At 41.9% G+C, this 22,494-nt stretch overlaps 1 protein-coding gene across 1 annotated transcript in view; it reads left to right on the top strand.

The window, feature by feature from the left end:
• Nucleotides 1-10,845: 10,845 nt before the first annotated feature.
• LOC132828083 (polymeric immunoglobulin receptor-like) overlaps nt 10,846-22,494 on the top strand; it is a 42,822-nt gene continuing 31,173 nt past the window's right edge. The window contains exons 1-5 of the mRNA XM_060844996.1: nt 10,846-10,892; nt 13,744-13,881; nt 16,983-17,068; nt 19,320-19,634; nt 19,766-20,089. Of these exons, the coding sequence (XP_060700979.1) occupies nt 10,846-10,892; nt 13,744-13,881; nt 16,983-17,068; nt 19,320-19,634; nt 19,766-20,089 (910 nt within the window). The remainder of the gene's footprint in view (nt 10,893-13,743; nt 13,882-16,982; nt 17,069-19,319; nt 19,635-19,765; nt 20,090-22,494) is intronic.

Below are 22,494 nucleotides of genomic sequence, written 5' to 3'. Positions count from 1 at the left end.
TTTGTTCGCTGAGCTGGAAGGTTCATTTCCAGACATTTGCCACCCTACCCGGTATGGCCTGGTGGGCCTCACTGCAGAAATTCCTGCTTTCTATTTATATGTTTGCGTTTCTTTAGGTTGGTGATGTCATTTCATGTGGTGAAGTCACTTCCTATATCACACTGTATCAAGCTGTGTCAGAATATTATTTCAATGAGCCAACACATATTGCAGCACAGCGTAAATACACAGAGCAGAGGAAAATCATCTATACTGTGTATTCTAAAAAAATGGGTACCCAATGAACACAGTCTGCCAACAAGCAGACAAAACACGTCCAGAAATCCTAGCTACTCTCCCTTACATCAAAGACATCTCAGAAATAACTGCCAGACTACTCAGACCCCTTGGCATCATGGTAGCCCACAAACCCACCAACACACTGAAACAACAGCTAATGAACTTGAAAGATCCTATACAGACAACAAGCAAAGCTAATGTCATTTACAAAATTCTGTGCAAGGACTGCAGCAAACACTACATTGGACAATTGGGCAGAAAACTAGCCACCATGATACATGAACACCAACTAGCCACAAAAAAATGACTCTCTCTCACTAGTATCCTCACATTCGGATGAGGAAGCACAGCACTTTGAGTGGGACAATACATCCATCCTAGGACAAGCCAAACAAAGACACGCATGAGAATTCCTAGAAGCATGGCATTCCAACTGGAACTCTATCAACAAACACATCGAGTTAGACCCCATCTCCATCCTCTAAGCAAAGGAACAGGAAGTGACTTCACCCCAGGAAATGACATCTGCTAACCCAAACATATAAATAGAAAGCAAGAATTATCAGCAGTGCTTTGCCTGAGGCCTAATGAAGATGTTACCTACTAGGGTGACAAAACGTCTGGAAATGAACCTTCCAGCTCAGCGAGCAAACCTACATCCAAAACCTCAACCTGGGCTACAAATCTTCTCAAAACTCGCTAAGGTCCAGAAATAAACATTAGAGGCTATGGCCTCAAGCAATCAATGACAACAACATTGTTCACCCTCAGGGCTTTATTAGCAAGGTAAATGTAATCAGTCAAGATAATTTTAAAGTGTCACTTGGGTTTGGTATTTCTGTGATGCACTGCACAGCAAACAGTGGAAGACAGCAATTCTCACACAGAATTCTATGTCTGTGAGGAAATACAGTCAATTCTTCCATAACGTGATGTTAGTGTTCTTGTGCAAGCCCATGTCATAGGAAAATCATGCTTAAGAAATAGTGCTTAAAGTGTTGGCTGTTCAAAAGTTTCAGAACTTTTAAACTGTTTTAAAAGTTTGCTCTTTAGAAACAGCATCCTCAATTCGTCAATCATGTTACAGCCAATTCAAGTGGATGAACCACGCATTGTAGCAGAACAACCTGTAGTCTGCATTGTGTAAAGGTACCTTTTCTTTAGGAGGGGGGAGACTATAATTGTGACTTACTGCCAGAATTCTACACCCTCAATGGAGCCCGAAATCTTTGGATGAAGATACACACCTCAGACATCCCAATGGAGGTATGACATGGACAACACTTGCGTTGAATTTTCTTGCCAGTGCCTACATTTCAATGAGTGACTGAGCAGCTGTGTGTTATCTCCCACTCTCCGACACACAAATGCAGTCAAGCTGTCTCTGCTGTCATTTTCTCCAGATCACAGCAATTCATATCTGTCCCCGAGCTGTGACAGGGACAGACACTCAGTCTAGGAAGGAGAATGCCCCACCATCACTGGTTCATCCCAGGTGCAGGATTGCAGAAGCTGCACCCACATTGCTTTCAGAATGTACCCATCACCAACTTACACAGCTCGGGAACAGAAAGAGCTTCCACTCCAACAATGCTCAAACTGTATGTGACCATCGATGCCAGATTTTGGAGGTATGTCTTCGATATACTGGGAGGTCCCACAATACTGAGATATTAAAGAGGTCACTGGGTCCTGCTCCGTCCCGCGGGTCTCAGGACATACAGTGATAGCTGCTGGGAGACAAGGAGTATCATCTCAAAACTTGGCCAATGACATCTCTATGAAACCCATCGACTGATGAGCACCAATGGCTACAGTGATGGAGTGCAGCTGCGTGCTCATACTCAGCAGACACTGAGTGTGCTAGATCTGGACATCGTGGGAAATTAGGGGGACATTGAGGGACCACCTGCTGACATATTTGTATCATTAGAAATACTGTTGAGGTACCGAATGATTGGGAAGTGTCAAATTAGATTAGATTACTTACAGTGTGGAAACAGGCCCTTCGGGCCAACAAGTCCACACCGACCCGCCGAAGCGCAACCCACCCATACCCCTACATTTACCCCCTACCGAACACTACGGGCAATTTAGCATGGCCAATTCACCTGACCTGCACATCTTTGTGACTGTGGGAGGAAACCGGAGCACCCGGAGGAAACCCACACAGACACGGGGAGAACGGGCAAACTCCACACAGTCAGTCGCCTGAGTCGGGAATTGAACCCAGGTCTCTGGCGCTGTGAGGCAGCAGTGCTAACCACTGTGCTGCCATGCCGCTCACAAATGTTGTGCCTTTGTTTTAGAAGGGACGTAAGGAGAAGCCTGGCAAGTATACACCTGAGAATTTAACTTTGGTGGGAGGTAAGTTGTTGGAGATGATTATGAAAGGTAGGAATCAGAAAGCATTTGGTGAGGTAAGGAATGATCAGGAATAATCAACACAGTTTAGTGCGAGAGAAATCCTGTCTCACAAACTTGACTGCGTTTGTTGAGGAAGTAATCAAGAAGACTGATCAGGACAGAGCAGTAGACATTGTTTACTTGGACTTGAGTAAAGCCTTTCCCAAGATTCTGCATGGCAGCCTAATTAGTAAAGGTATATCACATGGATTTAGGGTGAGCTTGCAAAGTGGACCCAAAATTAGCTTAACGGCAGGAGACAGAGAGTGATTGGTGGAGAGTTGTTTTTCAGACTGGAGACCTATGACAAGTGGTGTTCCACAGGGATCAATGCGGAGTCCACATTTGTTGGTCATTTATATAAAAGCTTTAGATATGAATATGGGAGGCAAGGTTAGTACATTTGTGGATGACACCAAGATTGGTGGTATAGTGGACTCTGAAGAAATTATTTAAGGTTACAAAGGCAGCTTGGACAATTGGTTCAATGGTCTGAAGAGTGGCAGATGGAGTTTAGTTTGGATAAATGTGAGGTATAGGATTTTGGTAAAACAAAAAAAGACAAAAGTTAAAGTAGGCTTTGGGCAGTGTTGTAGAACAGAGAGACCTAGGGATTCTGGTTAATAATTAATTGGAGCTGGCATCACATGTTGTTAGGGCGGTTAAGAAAGCATTCAGCTTGCTTGCTTTATTGCTCAGACCTTATTGGAGGATAGGATTTGGGACTTTTTTTGCATTTGAGACCTTGGTGAGACCTCTTCGGGAGGATTTATCCAGTTCTGGTCTCCAAATAAAAGGACAAATATTTTTAAGCTGGTGAGGATTCAGAAGAGATTTCCCAGGAGTTGCTGGGAATGGAGGGGTTGAATTACAAGGAGAGGCTGGATAGGCTGGGACTTTTTTCCATGGAGCGTAGGAGGTTGAGAGCAGACTTTATTGAGCTTTATAAAATAATGAGGTTTACAGAAAAAGTGAATGGTGGGGGTCCTTTCCCTGGAGGAGGGATTTCAAGATGAAGGGCCATATTTCTAAGCTGAAAGGAGAATGTTTGAAAAATTCTTCACAGAGAGTGGTGCACGTGGGGAATGAACCTCCAGAGGAAGTGGTGGCTGTGGGTAGAGTTACAACATTTAAAAGGCATTTAGATAAGTATAAATAAATGATTGAAGGCTTTGGGCTCAGTGCAAGCAGATGGGACCCATTTAATTTGGCGTTATGGGTATGGACGAGTTGGACCGAAGGGTCTTTTTCCATATTGTGTAATGCCATGACTCCATGACAACGTATTAATAAAAACTCTATTGTTAGTTGCAGGAGTAATTTTCCAAGAAGAGAACGATTTTTGTCAAAATCTTTGTCAAAAGTTGCTAACGTGGAAGAATGAACCATTTCTCGTGCAGCTGAGATTTCAGTCTGAATAATGAGCTTGGGTCACCATTATCCACAGCAGCTGACCCTTGAACTGTTTTGATTTCAGAATTTTCTATTCATTCAATGAAAAGTAATTTAGTTCTTCTGTTAAACATCACTGACAAGAGACTAATTCCTTCAGGGTCAGTTTGCATCATCTGGCTCACTGTAGTTTCAGAAACTGCCTTCCTATATCCTCTTCCTCATTTCAATTCTTGTAGACATTGCATTACACACTTATTTCAATGTGAGAAACAAGAGTTGAGAGACTGGCATCAAGAACTGAACTGATCTTTGTGAATAACACAATGGAAATTTTGATTTTCTTCATTTGTTCCATTACTGGTGAGTCACCATCTGAGTTAGTTGCATGTTCAGATAATCAATGTTTGTTGAAGTCCACTCTCTGCTTTATACATTAAAAAACATCACACTATAAGATGGTGTTGTGTGATTTTAACTTTGTCCACCCCAGTCCAACACCAGCTCCTCCATACCATGTTTTGTACAGTGGAAATGCTTCAATATTTGGAGACATGTAAAGGCACAAAGGAAGCTCTTGTGACACGGTGGGTAACATTGTTATTGCCATGACAATGGCTCAGCGTTCGATTCTCACTCCAGCACATTTTGCAAAGGAATGTGCATTCTCACAAAGCCAAACAGGTTCATTATCAACCTGCAAATCTTTCCAAAATGCACAGGGCAGGGATTAAGACTGGGTGAGGTTCCAATGCCTTACCCAATGCAGAATGACACCCCTCACATTACAGCAACTGGCTCAGACGATTGGCCTGTTCCTGGAAGAACAAGCTGCAGAAAACAGACACAGTGTGTGCTTTGTCTGCCTCATGCAACTCTAAATATGTAAGACTTTGTTATTTAAAGGGAATGGTGTATCTTCTTTTAAAAGTATTATTCTACCGTGGGATACAGTAAATAAATAATGTAGAGGTGCATTAACAATTTGGAATGATATAAAGAGAACAACACAATTTTGTTAAAGTGAATAAGCAGCAAAATTAAAATGAAAGCCTATTTTAATTCATCGCAAGCTTCTAATGTTGCTTGATGTTCAAAATCTACTAAAAAGTGGTGGTCAGAAGTCCCCAAGCAAAACAATTTTGATTTTTTATTATTTATTTTCCTTTCAAAAACTATTAATTCAATATTTTCTAATGAGGCTTTTGCATAAAAATAGGTGGTTAGTTTATATTTCTCCTCCCACAAGAAGTTATTTATGCTTTTTCAATCCCATTGATTTTAACATTGCAATGTAACATTGAAATAAAGCTATTGTTCAACATTTTCACCTTTCCTTCTTTGTGATAGATTTTGTCAAGATAATTTCAAACACACATTATTAAAATTCCCAATGTTGCATGACCCTTGACTGCAACTCAGTGAATTCTGTGAGATCAAATCTGCCTGGAACATGTTGTGGTTTACGCCCACTCATTTCATGCAGAGTACTTTACAGACAGAGAACTGAAGCGTGTATCTGTTTCACAATCCTCTTTATTTCAAGGCTTCCTCTTTCCAAGAAGGTCTCTTTCTCCTGACTTCCATCAGCTTTCCTCATTCATGTATCTGTCTCCCTTTCTCTTCTCTCCACTCTACATTTCAATTCCATTCTGCCGTTTTAGTCAAGAATTATTCCCCACACAAACAGTTATTCTCTCAATGAGACCGGAGGTCTGGTAGCTATTGAAGGAAAGGAGAAATTGAGGACTGCAGATGCTGGGGATCAGAGATAAATAGTGTGGCACTGGAAAAGCACAGCCCGTCAGGCAGAACCCGAGGAGCAGAAGAGTCGACGTTTCTGGATAAGCCTTTCATTAGGAATTTATTGAAGTAAAGTCTATCCAGTCATCAACAGGCTGCTCCTCTTCCACACCGGGACAAAACGTGGCAGCAATTTAAACATTTTCCCATGAAGCATCTCATCTGGAACAATCAGTAAATTATTTCTGTTATTTTATTATCCATACAATGACAACAATATGTGATTACAAATAATCCTACCTTTACTGCCCTCAAGGTCCTGCACATTGATCTCTCTCTCTCTCCTCATGAACCATCCTTTGCTGAACTTCAATTCTCTTCTTCTCCCACTTGAGGTCTCTCATCATCTTCCTGGGTCACTTGTTGTATCTGCCCCTTTAGCACTGACAATGCAGCCCCTGAGCCCACAATGAGTCTACACACACACCCCCTCCTCTCCCCTCCCTGGATGAAACCCTCCTTCTCCGGTCAGAGTATGGACCCTTCAGCACCTGTACCCTCCTTCACCCTGATCCCCAGCTGACTCTAATCCAGGCCTGTCACTCAGGTTGCTCTCCAGGGGGCGCGGGGCAACGTTTTGATGATGTCACACACGGTGGAGTTAGAGCCCACAGCGTGCAGCACAAACCCAATTTCAAGTTTGTCCCAAAGCTCGACCAGTGGGGTAAGAAAGTATCCCGATTGTTTCAATCATTCCCTGGGAATTTGGAACACCCTGAGACTCTATTAAGGGACAAGATTCCCTACAGTGCGGAAAAGGCCCTTCGGTCCAACAAGTACACACCGACCCTCTGAAGAGTAACCGACCCAAACTGCTACCCTATATCTACCCCAGACTAATGCACCTAACACTATGGGCAATGTAGCATGGCCAATTCACCTAGCCTGCACATCTTCGGACTGTGGGAGGAAACCTGAGCACACGGAGGAAACCCACACAGACACAGGGATAATGTGCAAACACCACACAGACAGTCGCCCCAGGTGGGAATCGAATCCAGGTCCCTGGCGCTGCAAGGCAGCAGTGCTAACCACTGAGCCACCGTGCCACACCAATTGCCTTCATCGTGAGGTGAATGGAATGGAGCTAATTAAAATGTGTCTCTGTATATTCAGCATTTTCTACTCGTCAAATGTTTGACATGATTTATCCTCAGTTTCAGGTGCTTTATGGGCAGAAAAAAATGCAACGGGAATTTTGGGAAGAGCGATCACAATATCCTGTCATTATGAAGCACAGTGGTACCAGCCAAGCATGAAATATTGGTGTCACAGATGGACTCGTCAGTGTAAGGTTATAGGAACGACAAATTGGCCAAATGGGAGAATATCAATCACTGATAACAAAACACAAGGAATATTTCTTGTCACAATGAAGAATCTTCAACGGGGAGATGCAGGATGGTACAGCTGTGGAATTGAGATTGCTGGTCATGACCCAATGTTTAATGTAAAGCTGCACATCTCTGACGGTAAATGTCTCAGTGATTTTTTAAATAACTCTCTCCTGATATATCTGATCAGTGTTTAATTCAGGAAGAAACATGACAAAGTGTTGGGGATATTTGATCTTTCATCTCTCAATAATTATTTCTTTCCCACAGAAGCTGTGTCTGTTCCTGGGCTTCAATATTTATCCCAACCAAATGTCTCATGTTCTGGGGGTCAGTGACAGTCTCCTGTGAATCTGCCCGGGGATCCCTCCCCATCCACTACACATGGTCTGAGAAGATGCCATCACAAGATTCAATTATCTCTTACACCAATAAACTGGATCTACATTGTCAATCCTTCACACAGCAACATCATCAATATTACTGCTCAGCATAAAATAGTCAGGGAACAAAACCCAGTGAAATTGTTCACGCGTCAGTCAACAATGTAACAGAGAAGAACTGCAGTTATAGGATACAGATCAACAGCGTCAGTAAGTGTGATGTAAACAATGTTTATTTATTATCTCACTCTGGAAAACTGTAATTGATAAAATGCACTCCATTTGTCTTATCATCTGTTCTGAAGAAAGTCAACTCTTTGCACTGTGCTTGGAAAATGAGGAGGTGCATGAAATACTATCTACAGCATGCATAAACATTTCAAAAACTCCAATAGTCTCTGCAAATTAAAACAATATTTGATTGACGAATGATTTGCATTTTTCTAAGTAATGGAATTATCAAATTCAGTCCATGACTGTCGGATCCAGATTTCGGACAGGTATTGGGGATAGAGAGGAGATCAGTTATACAATGAAATACCTGTAAATATTGCCTGCAGCCATTTCCTGATCTGATCTGTTTGAGCTGTAAGAGAAGAAGCAAGTCAGCATCAAGTCGAAGTGACACACGAGAACTGTATTTGGAACTATTAGCAGCAGCTCATGCGGCTGCACTCTCACTTTTGATGCCAGCATGTTGGGGCTTCCAGTTCCCCTTCGGGGTTAAAATTCAACTGGCTCCCACTGCCCAGCAGAGAGAAGTAATGCTGTGCTGTGGCAGGTGAGACAGTGTCGATGAGATGAGAAACTGAGAACCTGTTCCCCCTTTAGGAATGGCACCATTTGTAAACTATTTACAGAATAGAGGTCCTCCTAGTGTCTGAGCAAGCATTCATTCTTCAATCAATGTTACTAGGAACAATCAGATTTTTGAGAGAATGATGTTAATGCTATTGGCTGCTGCAAATTAACTTCTAGATATTGCTGCATTCCAACTGTTTGTTTCCATCAACTCAGTGACTCACAGGATGGGAGGTATTTTGGGATCTCCTCAGATTTTGTAAAGTACCAAAACCCATCTGATTCATCAATGTCCTTTAGGGAAGGAAATCTGCTGCCATTTCCAGGTCTGCTGTGAAAAAAGATTTGCTAACCCACGATAGGCCCACAAAAGCAAAATTGACCAAACTGTACCAGAATACCCAGAATTCCCAAGCAGCTTACAAGCTGAATCAGACAACACAGACAAGGGAATACGCTTTAAGCTCCCAAGGACATGACAGAACACCACAGATATTTCAAAGCCCCAAGGGCAGTTTCACAACCCAGCAATACCAAAGCCACACAAAGAGCAGGTCAGACAGAAAGGCACCAGCAAGGACATGTCCAGGCACAGGAAAATGGAAGCACCTCACCATTTCACAAGAGACATTAACATCTACCTGTGAAGAGGAATGGAACCATTGTTTCTGTCAGGATGTTGCATTGTGTGAAGGAATTGGACATTCATGTGATAACTGTTTTCCAATTAGCATCCTTGTAACTAGATTACTCCATTTCCAGATACATCGTAGTTTCCCATTTCTTACTCAGTGTCATTGTGTAACATTATTATAAAGCTGGTCTCATCCTCAGCTCTGGGAAGAGAAATCTGATCTACCTGTGCAGACTGTCAGTTCTGTGTCAGTCTAGTCAATTTCTCTTCCAGTGATATGGCTTGTAATAAACTGTTTGTCAATTTCACTTCGAGCTGTGTTTTGTGATCTCGAACCTATTGGGCAAATTTCTCCGAAATCTGCTCTACATGGGACTCCAGCAATGTGGTTTGTTCCTAATTGCCCTCTTCAAATGGTCTAGAAAGCCACTCAGTCAGGGGTAATTAGGAATGGGCAACAAAAGCTGGCCATTAAAGAACAACAGATCAAAAACTAACAGTTTAATTGTTGCAGAAATGATTCCTTTAAAACACACCCAAGCCATGCTGTTTGTATTCTTTGGAGATTGGAAACCCCATTGGATCTACCTCATGGATCTTTACGGTTCAGGAGATAGAAAATCGCTGGCAGGATCTGTGTCTGGAGATGAGGTTTCATATTATTCTTGAAAGTTCAAAAACCAACCCCAGGAGGGTGGAAGTGACCACTGCCAATATCAGCAAGTGACAGCCCCATGTGAAACCCCTGGTTTTCAACAAGTGGGATATCTGAGTTGTAGTTACCAGTCCAAACCCTTTAACAAACCCAAATGGAACACATCAACTCTCAGATTCAGGAAATAAAATAACTCTGAGATTTGTGAAGTTGTGCTGACCAAACCTGATTGAGATATTTAATAAAGTAACCAAAATGAATGGTGACAGCACAGCAGTACACATTGTCTACACAGGCATTATGGACAGGGTTCCACAGGGTAGACCAATCAGTAAAGTTAGATCACATGGGATTCTGGGTCAGCTTGCCAACTCGAGACAAAATTGGTTTGGTGGCAAGAGACAGAGGGTGGTGTTGAAGGGTATTTTTGGATGGGAGATCTGTGATTAGTGGTGTTTTGCAGGGATTGGTGCAATTTATATCAGCAATTTGGATAGGAATTCAAGAGACATGGGTAATGGATTTTTGGATGACACCAAATTTGGTCAATAGTCAACAGTGAAGAAGATTATCTAAGATTATCAAGGTATTTTGATCAATAGGGTCGATGGGCTGATGAATGGCAGATGGAGGTTAATTTGGATGAATGTGAGGTATTGCATTTTGGTAAAACAAACAAGGGGAGGACTTTACAATTAATGGTCGGGCCCTGGGTAGTGCTTTTCAACAGAGAGACCTCAGCTTTCAGGTTAAGAAGGTGTTTAGCACGCTTGTCTAAATTACTCAGATCTCTGAGTATCAGAGTTGGAACAGGATGTTTCTGAGGCCACTTTTGGAGCACTGTGTCCAGTTCTGGTCACCCTGCAAGAGGAAAGTTATTATTTAACTGGAGAGGGTTCAGAAAAGATTTATCAAGATATTGCTAAATCCGGAGGGTTTGAGTTATAAGGATAGGTTATGGGGAGACCTTGCTGAAGTTTATAAAATTGTGAGGGGTATCAGTCAGATGAATAGGAAAGGATTTTTATTTCCGTAGCGTAGGGGAGTACAAAGTAAGGGGCATATTTTAATGTGAGATGAGAAAGATGTAAAAGAGCCCTGAGGGGCAATGTTTTCATGTAGTGGGTGGTCCATATGTAGAATAAAATGCCAGAGGACATGGTAGATGAAGGTATAGTTCCAACATTTAAAAGAGATTTGGATTGGTAAGTGAACAGGAAAAGTTTGGAGGGACGTGGGACAAATGCAGGCAAGTAGAACCAGTTTATGTGAGAAACCTGTTCGGCCTGGACATATTGAACAGAAGGGTCTATTTCTGTGCCATATGAATCTATGACACTGGTTGGGATAATGAAGGGCAAAGTGGTGTGGCTTTTTTGGCTTTTCAATTATAGTCTGTTTTGTCATAATTGTTTCTTTCCCAAAGAAGCCATCTCCGTTCCTGGACTTCAATTTTGATGACACCCAAATGTCTCACGTTCAGTGGGCACAGTGCCAATCTCCTGTGAGTCTGCCCAGGGAGCCGTCCCCATTCACTACCTTCTCAAGAAGACCCCATCTCAAGATCTCTGACTCCAATAAACTGGATCTACATCATCAATCCTTCAAACACCATGTGGAGGTGCCGGTGTTGGACTGGGTTGGATAAGGTCAACAATCACACAACACCAGGTTAGAGTCCAACAGGTTTATTTGGAAACACTAGCTTTTGGAGTGTCGCTCCTTCATCTGGGGATATTAGACAGAAAGATTTCCGACACAGCATTTATAAGGAAATAATCAAAGGATCATACAACACATGTAAATGAATTGAACACATGTAAGTTGGCTGTTAAATCTTCAATCATTTAGAATGGAAGTGCAGGTTTCGATTGATTAATATATAAATCCAAGAATTTCTTTCCAGTGGCTGTCCTGAGGTAACTTAAGGTATTCTCAATATAAAGGAGGTGACACCTCTGGTCAGACAGTGTATTTTGGGTGTGAGGTTTTGTTTGGTGTGCTCAGTTGGAGTCAGACAGATTTTTTTCCCCAAAGTAAAAGTTTATAAAATGATACATTGACTGACTGTCTACAAATTTCTAAATTTGTGCTTTCTAAAGAAAATAGAATGTATCTGCAAACACAAATCTGCAAGTGCAAATTCACCCCACAGATTTATTGTTTAAATACCACACAATCTGTAGATAGTCAGACAATGTGACATTTTATAAACTCCTACTTTGGAAATAAAACCAGTCTCACTCCAGCCTGATGGAGGGGCAGTGTTCTGAAAGCTCATGTTTACAAATAAACTTGTTGGACCACAACCTGGTGTTGTGTGGTTTTTGACCTAATCCTTCACACAGCGACATCATCAACATTAATGCACAGCCTCAAAGACTCAGGGATCAAACTCCAGTGAAATTGTTCATGTGTCAGTTACCAGGGTAGCAGAGAGGGGCTGTAGTTCCATGATATAAATCAGCAGCATCGGTAAATTTTATACAAACACTGAGGCTGAAGCATTCATTTAATGTCTATTCAAACTGCTCATTGGTTAAGTTTCTTGTCTAACTACGAACAACTGCACCTCATCACGTTACCTCATCACGTATAACATTGGGCTGACCATTCCAGGACATGTTACTGCAACTTGTTTCATTTAAGCTTTATCTATTGCTCCTTTCTGTGGCTGTAAGGCACATTCAGACCAGAAACTGTTCTGTCCAACTGCTGATTTGTCAGAACTAGCCACGCTTTGTCTACACCTGACAGGAGCTAACATAAAGACTGCCTCATCGGGTATAAATATATTTACAAGACGTACTACAGAGGATTCTTTCATTTGAACCTTATCTGTTGTTCAGGTTAGTAATAAAATACATGGTAATTTAATTTTCCCACGAAACTGTGTTAGCTTTGCTGCTTTTACTTTGCTACAATATACTGCAGTGTAACAGGTTAACAGGGGCGGTGCAGTGGCTCAGTGGTTAGCACTGCTGCCTCATAGCACCAGGGATCTGGGTTTGATTCTCACCTCAGGTGACTGTTTGTGTGGCGTTTGCACATTCCCACCATATCTGCTTGGGTTTCCTCTGGGTGCTCAGGTTTCCTTCCACAAGTCAATGATAAATTGCCCAGAGTCGGGGTAAATGTAGGGGAGAGGATCCAGGTCGGTTACTCTTCAGAGGTTCAATGCAGACTTGCAATAAGTTTCAATTTTAGGTGATAACTTATCAGAATGTCAATGGTCACTGATTTCATGCAATGTCATTATGTTTGTTTCCTTATTGGTGAGCTGAAGGTGAGATTTTCTGACTGTTTTAACTTTAGTTTTAATTAGCAAAGGGTTTAACATTCCAGGTCGTAACATTTACAATGTTGTTATTTACGTTATTGGACATTCATAACAGGAGATGCCAATTTTCTGTTTGCCCCATCCAGTTTAAATGCTTCATTATTCACCTAAGCTCATGGTGTTGTATATGTCAAAGAAGTGACAGATTTTGTTGAGTCTGGGCGTCTGGAGTATCACTGCCAGGGACATTGCATTCTCTACCACCTTCTCCTCCTCCATTCTCTCATGTTAAACATCATTCCCAAACTGAGAGGGTGGGAGGCTGTCTGGTTCCAGCTGGTTAAGCCTTGCCTTTTAGAAGGTGCAGGAGCAGTGTGGGATGATGCTATTCTGAGTTCCTCACTCACTGAAGAGACTTCTCACCCACTGGAATATTGCACCAGACTGCAGTGCTCCTGTAAATATCCATCCACATCTAATAATCCTCATTGACAACAAGATGCTGAGCATGACAGGACATGGAACTGAAACTTGTTACATTTGGCCTTTATATATTGTTCAAGTCAATCAAAAATTAAATTGTAAATTAATTTTAGCTGTGCTGCTTTATTTTGCTACAATATACTGCAGTGTGAACAGGAGATAAATGTTTAAAACATCAAACAATCTTGTTTCCTTCAAATGATTTAGTGTTTCTTCTGTTTTACACAGTTACGTTGCCTGGGATGTGATACGCTGGGTACTCTTCACTCTCCTGGTGATTTGTTCTGTTTCAGTCACAATGTTTACACGAAAACATTAGGTGAGCATCATGGCCTTTACAAGAATGATTTTGAGCACTCTAAGTTCCCCATCAATGAGGTGGCCCTGGGTGGAGGGGCTTCGAAGCAGGAGACACAGTTTGAGAAGAATGGGTTGACCATTTGGGACTGAGATGAGCAGGAATTTCTTCACTCAGAGGGTGATGGTTTGTTGGAATTCTCTGCCCCAGAGAGCTTGGGAGGGTCCAGCCTTGAGTATATTCGAAACAGAGATTAATAATGTTCTGGGTAATAAAGATATGGAGGGACATGGCAGTAGTGCAAGTAAAATGGTATTCAGGTGGAAGATCTGCCCTGATCCAGGTGAATGCTGAGGGACCCTCGAGGGGCTGAATGGCCTACTCTGTTCCTGCCTCATCTCTCTCCATGGTGGCCTCATGCTGTTAAATGCTGTCATTGTACCAGCCTCCACCATTTCGTCTATCAGATCGTTTCACACACATGTCCACCCTTTGCGTGAAAAAGTTACTCCTCAGGTCATTTTGAAATAATTTCCCTCTCACTTTCAAACTGTGCCCTCTAGTTCTGGACACCCCCATTGAGGAAAAACACCTTGGCTGTTCACCCTGTCCATGCCATCGTTCAAACCTTATTGGATAACATAGTCATGTGTCCTAATCTGGAATGAAGACAATGTAAATGCTGTTGGGTAGAGAGACAAGTGAGTTAGTGTGTAATAGTTTGATTGGATGGAACCTTGTTATCTGTTAAAATAATAAAATACAATTGTTGTTATTCAAACAAATTGATTTATTCAACATTTGATGGAATGTACAGCTCCCACACAGACATTAATAAATATTTTTAAACAACGAAACCTGAGTCTTGTCTGATCTAAAGAGGAAATTCAGGGGAGGATTGGGGCGAATAAGGGCTTTGTAATTCTCAAAGACATGGGTCTGATAGGAAATTAGGGACATAATGGCAATAGAGAGAGGAAATGAACAGAAATGGTGAGGTGACAAAAGATCACTGGATCCACAGGGACAGCAACAATAAAGAGAGAAAGAAGGATCATTCTACATCACAGGTAGAGTCTGCTGTTAATTCACAGAAACACCCCACTCCCAGTGTCTGCAGGATATGGAGCACCTTATCGAAGCTACTAATAGTTCTGAAGAATGATCAACGGACCCAAAACAGCAACTCTGCTTTCTCTCCACAGACACAGTCAGACCCGCGGTGTTTCTCCAGCAATTTCTGTTTTTGGCACAAAAACATTCAGTTGACACTTCACCAATCTTGACCCAGTTGCAGCACAATAACTGTGTAAAATGATTGACACCAGCTTACAGAGTGCATGTGAAGTCAGTTATTCAGATTTTGGGATGGGGAGGCGAAGGGGGAGGGGGCGAATGTAAAAGTCTATGAATTTGAAACCTAGTCAGGGAAATTTCATCCACCGTGCATCCACTGATTCAGTCCTACCACTGGCATCAACTACAACAACAGGTCACTCAATGTCCCAAAATAAACATTACAAGTGATGGCCTTTAGCAATCATTGACTACAACATTGTTCACCTTCGGTGTCTCATTAATGAGGCGAATGTAATCAGTCAAGCACATTTTAAATGGCCACTTGGGTTTGGGGTCTTCCATGCTATCAGTGGAAGACAGCAATTCTCAGCTGCCACCTTCACACACTGAATTGTAAGTCTGTGACGACATTGACTATAATGTGCAATGGTGATTTATTTCTGACAGAAATGGTCAGTGGAGAGGCTTTCTGGAAAGGCAGGGTGGGGACAGTTTTCTTAGAACCCACATCAGTGTTAATCAATAGGATATTGTGGGTGGCACACTCTGGGTCATTCAAGGCTGTACGAGAGTTTTCAGATCCAGCCCATTGATCACAATCTCTGGGAAGGAAACCTCCTGGGACAGGCTCATGTCCATGTTGTGGGTGGATCACTGCACCATTCCAGAGCAAATAGGACATCCATCCGAATGAGGGAGGGGCTTTGTGGCAGCTCCAGGTCCTGCAATTGTTTGTCTCAGAAGAACGGTCTTTTAAAAACTGCTGAGTGACCGTCTACCAGGATATGGCTTTGACACCGAGCAAGTCACTTTACAGGATGCCTGACAATTAGACCAAATATTCTTCACTTGGTTAATAACTGCTGCCAGATTTTTCAATCTGGTCCTATTTTTCCAACTGATTCTACAATGTCCATGTCATTCAGGGGCTGAGGGATCTCTGCTCTCTGTTTCTGACACTCAGACACTGGTGACCTGACAGCAGAGGGGTTTAATCCCCATTGGGGTATTAACCCCCAAATGTTTACAAGTGTTCTTTAGGAGTTTACCCAACGTGTTGTTTCTGTTTCCCAGACAGAGCATTGCGATGGTCCTCGTTGGTTCAGTCTCTGGGTAATGAACCCAGTGACTCTCCTTCCATATTAAGGGTTAAGGTGGGGGCACTGCCTTCAGCATTGTGGCTGGGGATGAGCACGGTTGGTGAAAGGTGTCAGTCCCTTTGATCTTCTCAAAGGTGAAACCCAGCATGGTTCACCAGACTCACTCATCATCAACCATGTCCTGGTGAATACAAAGCCCCATGTCAGTCAGTTCACCAGAGGGACCCTCACCTTGGAACTGAAGCTCACTCCCAGTTACTCAATCACAGTTCACTTCCCCCTGAATTTTCTCTCTGTCGGTTGAGTTTAATTCTCTTCCTGAAATCGGCCCCAGGACCTTTTACTTGAATCTTGTGGAAATGGAGCAGAGGATGTCCTTCTCCTGCCCACCTAGGAGTTCAGATCCTGACACAATAATTATTCAGCACTGACGATCGGAGGCATATTCTGCAGACAAAATATTCAAAAGAGTTCTATTTTTAGCTGAAGGCTTAATTTTCGCAATCTAATTCTACGTCTGTCTAAAACTGCAGGTTGAAATTTCCTAACATGGGAGAATGAGACAGTTGTCATTCAAATGAGATTTCAGTATAAATAATGAGCTTGGGTCAACATTATCCTGAGCACCTGATGCGTTAACTGCCTTGATTTCAGAATTTTCTGTTCATTCAATGAAAATTCTTTAGTTCTGTTAAACATAACCAAGGAGAAAAATCTCTTCACGATTAAATTTCACTGGGTCACTGTGGTTTCAGAAGCTGGCTTCCTGTTTCCTCTTCCTCATTTAACTTCTTGTAGACATTGCCTTACACAGTATCTCAATGTGAGAAACAAGAGCTGAGAGACTGACATCAAGAACTGAACTGATCTTTGTGAACAAAACCATGTGGACTTTGATTCTCCTCATTTGTTCCATTCCCGGTGAGTGACCATCTGAGTTGTATATTCAGATAATCCACATTTGTTGAAATCCACTGTGTTACAAAGTAGAAATGTTTTAATATTTGAAGATACATAATTGGAAAAGGGAGAGCTTGTGACACAATGGGTAACATCGTTATTGCCATGACAAATGCTGAGAGTTCAATTCTTACAAAAGTACACTTTTCAAAGGAATGTGTCTTCTCACAAAGCCAAACAGGTTCATTTTCAACCTACAAATCCTTCCAACATACAGAGAGCAGGACTGGGTGAGATTCCACATCAGTCTTTTCCAATGCGCACTTAAAAATCACGCAAAACAAAGTTTTAGTCAAGCAGGTTTATTTGGAAGCACTCGCTTTCAGAGCACTGCTCCTTCATCAGGTGAACACAACCATTTGAAAGTTCTCCGAAAGTTAATGCTTCCAAATAAACCTGTTGAACTATAAACTGGTGTTGTGTGATTTGTCTACCCCAGTCCAACAACGGCACCTCATGGTTATCCAATGCAGAGTGACACCCCTCACATCACAGCAACTGGCTTCAGGCTGGTGACAAGCTGCAGAAAACAGACACAGCAAGGACTTTGTCTGCTCCATGTGTCTCTAAATATGGACGCCATTGAATCTTAAATGAACAAACATAAAAGTACATGAACAACATCACAAAATGTAGTAATTCTACTAAACACTTTATAATCCCATGCTGCAGAGTTCCCAAATAATTTAGAGCAGCATAATGAATTATGAATTAAATTAAAAGGGTACCATAACAGTTTTTTTCAGTGAGAAAAAGGGCAGAATTATTTTGATTTGACTGAAATTTTCAATTTTCAATACACACTGAAAAGTGTATGAGTAATAAGCCCTCAAACAAAACATCTTGAGTTTGCTTTTATTTCTTTTATTTTTGAAGATCGATTCATTAAATATTGCTCTGTGAGGCTCAGTCACAAAAGGAGATGGTTGGTTTATATTTCTCTTCACTTAGAAAAGCCTTTTTCCTTTCAGTCTAATTGAATCAAGTTGTTTGCTCTCTTTCAATTCCATTGATTTACACAGTACAATCAAGTTAATGCTCATCATTGCAATCGCTCCATTAATGATAAAGAAATGTTTGAAAAACTCAAGAATAAAGTTCTCAGTGTCACTTTCCCCTCGGCTACAGCTCTGTGAATTCTGTTACATGAAAATTCCCTGAAATGTTTTGTGGCTCCAGCCCACCAACTTCATGCAGAATACTTCATGGACAGAAATCTGAAACGTGCATCTCTCTGCTTTCACAATTCTCTCTCTTTCAAGGCTTCCTTTTTCCAATAAGGTCTCTGTCTCCAAACCAGCATCATTTTTAATCATTCACGTATCTCCCTCCCTTTCATCTCAGATCTCCACCTCTTCACTTACATTTAAAATCCTTTGTTATTTTACTCAAGAATTGTTCGTCACACAAAGGGCAGTTCTCCCAACAAAACTGTTGGTCTGGCATTTATTGAAGTAAAGTCTACGCTGTCATCAACAGGCTTCTCCTCTTCAACACCAGGACATAATGTGGCAGCAATTTCAACATTTTCTCATGAACCATCTCTCTGGCACAATCAGTAAATTACTTCTGTTATTTTATTATCCATACAATGACAACAATATGTGATTATAAATAATTCTGCCTTTACTGCCCTCAAGGTGCTGCACATTGATCTCTCTCCCACCGTGAACCATTCCTTGCTGAACTTTAATTCTCTTCCTTTCCCACTTGAGGTCTCTCATCATCTTCCTGGGTCACCTGTTGGCTCGGCCCCTTGAGCCCTGAAAATGCAGCCCCTGAGCCCACCATGAGTCCACACACACACCCCTCCTCCCTGGATGAAACCATCCTTCTCCGGTCGGAGTAAGGACCCTTCAGCACTTGTACCCTCCTTCACACTGATCCCCAGCCGACTCCAATCCAGGCCTGTCACTCAGGCTGCTCTCCAGGGGGACAACATTTTGATGATGTCACACACAGTGGAGTTAGAGCCCACAGCGGGCAGCACAAGCCCAATTTCAAGATTGTCCCAAAGCTCGACCAGTGGGGTAAGAAAATATCCCGACTGTTTCAATCATTCCCTGGGAATATGGAACAGCCTGAGACTCGGATAGGGTTTATATTAATGATTACCTTCATCACGTATTGGATGGAATGCAGCTGATTAAAATGTATCTGTTTGTAATAAGCAGTTCTTTCCAGTTAAGTTTCTGAAATATAGTCTCCTCAGTTTCAGGTGCTTTATGGGCAGAGAAAAATGTAACGGGAATTTTGGGAAGAGCGATCACAATATCTTGTCAATACGAAGTACGGATGTACCAGTCACACATCAAATATTGGTGTCGCGGATGGAGTCGTCAGTGTAATGTTATAGCAACGACACATTGGCCAAATGGGAGAATATCGATCACTGACAACAAAACACAAGGAATATTTCTTGTTGCAATGAAGAATCTTCAACCGGGAGATGCAGGATGGTACAGCTGTGGGATTGAGATGTTTGGCTATGACCCGATGTTTAATGTAAAGCTGCACATTTATAACGGTACGTGACTCACTTTGTTTTAAATTACTCTCTGCTGATATGTCTGATCAGTATTTTATCCAGGAAGAAAAGTGACAAAGTGTTTGGGAATATTTGAATTTTCTCATAGAATAATTGTTTCTTTCCCACAGAAGCCGTCTCTGTTCCTGGGCTTCAATATTTATCCCAAACAAATGTCTCATGTTCTGGGGGTTCAGTGACAGTCTCCTGTGAGTCTGCCCGGGGATCCCTCCCCATTCACTACACATGGTCTGAGAAGACCCCATCTCAAGATTCAATGATCTCTGACTCCAATAAACTGGATCTACATTGTCAATCCTTCACACAGCAACATCATCAATATTACTGCACAGCCTCAAATACTCAGGGAACAAAATCCAGTGAAATTGTTCATGTGTCAGTCAACAATGTAAGAGAGAAGAACTGCAGTTATAGGATACAGATCAACAGCATCGGTAAGTGTGATGCAAACAATGTTTGTTTATTATCTCACTCTGGGAAACTATAATTGATAAAATGCACTCCATTTGTTTTCATTGTCAGTTCTGAACAAAGCCAATGGCTTGCCCTATACTTGGAAAATGAGCAAGTCCATAAAATCTTACCCACAGCATAGAGAGACATTGCAACATCTCCAATGATCCCAGCAAATTAAAATAGTATTTGATTGACAGACAATTTGCATTTTTCTAACAGAAGGAATTATTAAATTTAGTCAGTGACTGTTGTGTGCAGATTTAGGACAAATATTGGGGACAGATTGAAGATTAGTTGCACAAATGAAATACAGAGGAACCTCGATTATCTGAACATCGATGATACTAATTTCGGGTTATCCAAACAGGTTCTCAAGGGCCTGATGCTTTGGTGAACTGTATTATCCAAACATTCAATTATCCAGACAAAACATTCCCTTCCCGAGTCATTTGGATTATCAAGGGTCCTCTGTATATGTAAATATTGCCTGCAGCCATTTCCTGATCTGATCTGTTTGAGCTGTCAGAGAAGAAGCAAGTCAGCATCAAGTTGAAGTGACACACGGGAACTGAATTTGGAACTATCAGCAGCAGCTCATGTGGCTGCACTCTCACTTTTGATGCCAGCATGTTGGGGGTTCCAGTTCCCCTTCTGGGTTAAAATTCAGCTGGATCCCACTGCCCAGCAGAGAGAAGTAATGCTGTGCTGTGGCAGGTGAGACAGTGTCGATGAGGTGAGAAACTGAGAAACTGTTCTCCCTTTAGGAATGGCACCCTTCGTAAACTATTTACAGAATGGAGGTCTCCTAGTGTCTGAGCAAGCATTCATTCCTCCATCAATGTTACTAAAAACAATCAGATTTTTGAGAGAATTATTTCAATGCTATTTGGCTGCTGCAATTTAAGTTTGAGATATTGTTGCATTCCAATTGTTTGTTTCCATCTCCTCAGATCCTGAAATGTCCCAAAACCCATCTGTTTCATTGATGTTCTTGAGGGACGGAAATCTCTAGCCTTTTCCAGGTCTGCTCCACATGGGACTCCAGCAATGTGGTTTGTTCTTCAACTGCCCTCTTCAAATGGTTTAGAAAGTCACTCAGTCAGGGGTAATTAGGAATGGGCAACAAAATCTGGCCATTAAAGACCAAAAGATCGAGAATTAACAGTTTATTTGTTGCAGAAATAATTCACATAAAACACACCCAAGCCGTATTGCCTGTGTACCCCTTGGAGATGGGGAACCTCATCAGTCTACCTCATGGATCCTTATGGTTCAGTTGATGAAAAATCTTTGGTGGGTTATGTGTCTATAGATGAGGTTTGCCATTATTCCTGCAAGATCAGAAAACCATCTCAAGAGGGTGGAAGTGACCACTGTCTATGTCGGCAAGTGACAGCTCCATGTGAAACCCGTTGGTTTTAAACAAGTGGGATATCTGGGTGTAGTTACCAGCCCAAACCCTTTAACAAACCCCAATGGAACACACCAACTCTCAGATTCAGGGATAAAAGTAACTGGGATCATCATTGTGTGCAACCACAGAAGATGGGAGAGATACTCAACAAATATTTCAAATATTTTACTGTTGAGAAAGACATGGAGGTTAGGGAATTCAGGGAAATGAACATTGATGTCATGAAAACGGTCCACATTACAGAAAGAGGAAGTCCTGAAAATCTTAAAAGTGAAATCTCCAGGACCTGATCAGGTGTATTCCAGGACAGTGTGGAAATTAGGGAAGAAATTGTGGGTCCCCCTAGCGTCTCTATTTGTCTCATCCACAGTCACCGGTGAGGTGCTGGAGGATGTAAGGGTGGCTAACGTTATCCCTTTATGTAGGAAAGGCTGTGTGGAGAAGCCTGGGAATTACATATCTGTGAGTCTGATATCAGTGGCGGGTAAGTGAGAATCATAGAACGACAAATTCCGTACAGTGTGAAACAGGCCATTCGGCCCAACGAAGCCACACCAACTCTCCAACGAGCATCCTACACAGGAACATTTCCCCTGTCTAACGCACCTAACCTGTACATCCCTGAAAACAATGGGGCAATTTATCATGTCTAATTCACCTAGCCTGCACATCTTTGGATTGTTGTTGGTGGGGGAGTTTAAAGATTAGATTGACATATATTTGGCGAGGCAAGAACTAATTCAGGATAGTGTGTGGGAAGTCGTGCATTACAAACTTGGTTCCATTTTTTTCAGGATGTAAGCAAATAGATTGATGAGGGGGAACAGTAATTGTTATCTCCATGGACTTTAGTTACAAGTTTCCACATTCAGGAGGGATTTATAAGTTAGATCACATGGGATTCAGGGTGAGCTTGCGAATTGAATACAAAATTAGCTTGATGGCAGGAGACAGAGAGTGGTGGAGGGT

The sequence above is a fragment of the Hemiscyllium ocellatum genome, chromosome 26 (assembly GCF_020745735.1).
Source record: "Hemiscyllium ocellatum isolate sHemOce1 chromosome 26, sHemOce1.pat.X.cur, whole genome shotgun sequence".
Lineage (NCBI taxonomy): Eukaryota > Metazoa > Chordata > Chondrichthyes > Orectolobiformes > Hemiscylliidae > Hemiscyllium > Hemiscyllium ocellatum.
This window is presented reverse-complemented; position numbering and strand designations above follow the sequence as displayed.